The sequence below is a fragment of the Etheostoma cragini genome, chromosome 22, assembly GCF_013103735.1.
Source record: "Etheostoma cragini isolate CJK2018 chromosome 22, CSU_Ecrag_1.0, whole genome shotgun sequence".
Classification (NCBI taxonomy): domain Eukaryota; kingdom Metazoa; phylum Chordata; class Actinopteri; order Perciformes; family Percidae; genus Etheostoma; species Etheostoma cragini.
Genome location: NC_048428.1, coordinates 688,725 through 691,466, shown reverse-complemented (window position 1 = coordinate 691,466; position 2,742 = coordinate 688,725). Strand labels below are relative to the sequence as shown.

Sequence of the window (2,742 nt, the reverse complement as noted above, 5' to 3'; positions counted from 1 at the left end):
AGTAACTAGTAACTAAAGCTGTCAGATGAATGTAGTGGTGTAACTAAAGTAACTAGTAACTAAAGCTGTCAGATGAATACAGTGGAGTAAAAAGTAGAATATTTCTCTTTGAAATGTAGCGGAGTAGAAGTAGAAAGTGGCATGAAAAGAAGGACTCAAGTAAAGTACAAGGACCTCAACATTTGGATGTATGTACACAACTGGAGTAAATGTACTTCGTCAAGTTGTATCACTGCTCAGTGCACACAACCCCCCCCCCCCCCCCCCCCCCCCCCCCCAACCTACCTAGTGAAAGGCTGGCAGGGAGGACTCATCAAAATCATGTCGATAGATAATTTATTGAAGTCATCTAGTGATATGCCCTAGAAATAAAAGGCAAAGAGGTTAATATAAAATAATATTATATAAAATAAAGCCCAGAGGTTGGTTCATCTGCGAATCATTCAGCCCTGGACTCGATATGGTCTTAAATTTTGGATATTTTAATATGACTCGTTGTCTTTTCCTGGTTTTAGAAGGTTTTACGGACTTGATGTGAGACGGCGCTGTACGTCACCATGAAAACTAACAGCACAAGGATGAATTATGGCCATTTCTATACAGTTCTCAAACCATGTATTTTGTATGCATATGTAGCTACACATGCTACTACTGAGATATTAGACCTGGCAGTTACACTTTACTTGATGTTTTCTACATGACAGTGACATGACACCATCATGAATGTGACATGAAGTCAAAAAAGGTTATGACATAATGCTTTTTTTTTAGTGTCACTCGGTTTTGTAATGACAAGTTATGGTTATTGTTATTGTTAGGGTTCATACGTCATGACAGTGTCATGTCACTGTCATGAACACATTACAATCTCATGTCACTCTCACGTAGTAAAGTGTAACCGACCAGCCCTAACAGAACACTGGAACTAACTAAAACCCAACTCTAACTACTGTAAAACTAACTTAACCTTTCTGAACAACGGACACTGACCTAAAACTAGCAAACACACTCTGAAAAAGAGACCTAAAACTCAACTCAAAAACAAAATTAAATAAAAACTAAAGGAAAATTCGGAACTAATACAACCTCGTCACAGAGAAGAGGTTATGTTAGACGCAGGGCTGGCCAATGTATGGATACAGTATATCAACATTAATATATGAGGCCAGATTTCGTAACATCGTAACACAAGTGGTGTCTTTTCCTGATTTTAAAGGCTACTTTACAGTAAAGTGATGTCATTTTCTGAACTTAGACTGCTCTAGCTGTTTGATTATTTGCCTCTACCCACTAGGTCAATTTCCCCACATCATTGGTGATTTCTTTACCAAACCTGTCATTGGGTAGTTTTTTTTTGGTGAAAGCCCAAAAAGTCAACCCTCCAACATCGACATGAATATATATTTGGTCAGAAACATTGTGATATCTCTGGTCAGAATCTCACTCCTACCCACCTCAATGGTCTTGTTCCACAGGGCCGTGCCAGGGAAATTGTGGCCGTAGATTTGATTGGCCGTGGTGTTTATGTCGATGGCAGCCACTACCTGGGCAGGTATGCCACTCTCTGGAGACAGAAATAGATGATAAGCTAGACCGTGCTCTGTACCCAGCGCACATCTGTTGTCAATGTGAGAGATAACCACGCCCCCTAAAAAAATGTAAATGATGAAAGTAAAATCTAACTTTTTGAGACATATAATACAAATGTCTAATCTGTCATTTGATGACTTTTGGAGATTTTACCATCTTTTCTTGACTTCTTTATGCACATTAACACAAATTTTTACCTGGGGTGGCCAAACTGTATGAGCCCCACTGTATACAGTCTATGGTAGTGACCATAGACTGTTTACCATAAGTCTATGGTAGTCTATGGTAGATTTGGACCAAACATATTCGTGATTTGGGGTTTGACAGTTGACTCTGTGTGTGTGTGTGTGTGTGTGTGTGTGTGTGTGTGTGTGTGTGTGTGTGTGTGTGTGTGTGTGTATAATCAATATTATATTCTATCTGTTGGACAGCCCACCGAACATTGAACTTTAGGACTAATTCACGGTGACTGTTAACGTTAGTCCGCTTCCATACAACACACCGTGGCAGAGAACGGTTACGCTTAGAACGTCTAAAGAACTAAATGTACTTTAAGCCATTTAACCATCATTTAAACAATGTAGCGACGATGAGCTCACCCTTTAAAGCATAATGCATCCCTCCTATCCCGCTGTAGAGCTCGAGCACCCGCCATGACACCATCATTTCTTCTTCTTCTACATTTAAAACGGCTGTCAGTTCTTCTTTGCGGTGTTTTATATGTGTTCTCAACGACGAAATGGCGCATTACCGCCGCTGTCTGGTCTGGAGAGTGGGGCGGAATTTTTAATGTAATCAAAGAATTTCCAAAGAGAATTTCTCGTCATGTGTCCTGGTCGGCTCACTTGGTAGAGCAGGCTCAGGTTTATATGCCTCCAGATATTTATATATATCCAGATACCCCCCCCCTCTCCTTTCTTACCCCCAAAAGCCCCCAAAATGATCTTAATAATAATATAAATACTGTAATGTGCGCCCATGCAGCTGCCGGTTCATTAGGTCCACCCAGCGAACTAGTGACCATACAACCAAATAGCCATGTAGTAATACATTTGAAACACGTATATAAATAAATAGGTGTGTTTAGGCAAATAATAATATATACGTTAATATGTATTATGTCAATATTATGGCAACATTTTGCATGCACAT

At 39.8% G+C, this 2,742-nt stretch overlaps 2 protein-coding genes across 2 annotated transcripts in view; one reads left to right on the top strand and one right to left on the bottom strand.

The window, feature by feature from the left end:
* The window catches only part of trdmt1 (tRNA aspartic acid methyltransferase 1), a 10,442-nt gene extending 8,076 nt beyond the window's left edge, over window positions 1-2,366 (bottom strand). The window contains exons 1-3 of the mRNA XM_034862573.1: window positions 2,190-2,366; window positions 1,455-1,564; window positions 286-362 (exon numbers count right to left, since the gene is read on the bottom strand). Of these exons, the coding sequence (XP_034718464.1) occupies window positions 286-362; window positions 1,455-1,564; window positions 2,190-2,256 (254 nt within the window). The 5' untranslated portion in view covers window positions 2,257-2,366. The remainder of the gene's footprint in view (window positions 1-285; window positions 363-1,454; window positions 1,565-2,189) is intronic.
* rsu1 (Ras suppressor protein 1) overlaps window positions 2,330-2,742 on the top strand; it is a 25,585-nt gene continuing 25,172 nt past the window's right edge. Inside the window, exon 1 of the mRNA XM_034862761.1 lies at window positions 2,330-2,362. Within this exon, the coding sequence (XP_034718652.1) occupies window positions 2,330-2,362 (33 nt within the window). The remainder of the gene's footprint in view (window positions 2,363-2,742) is intronic.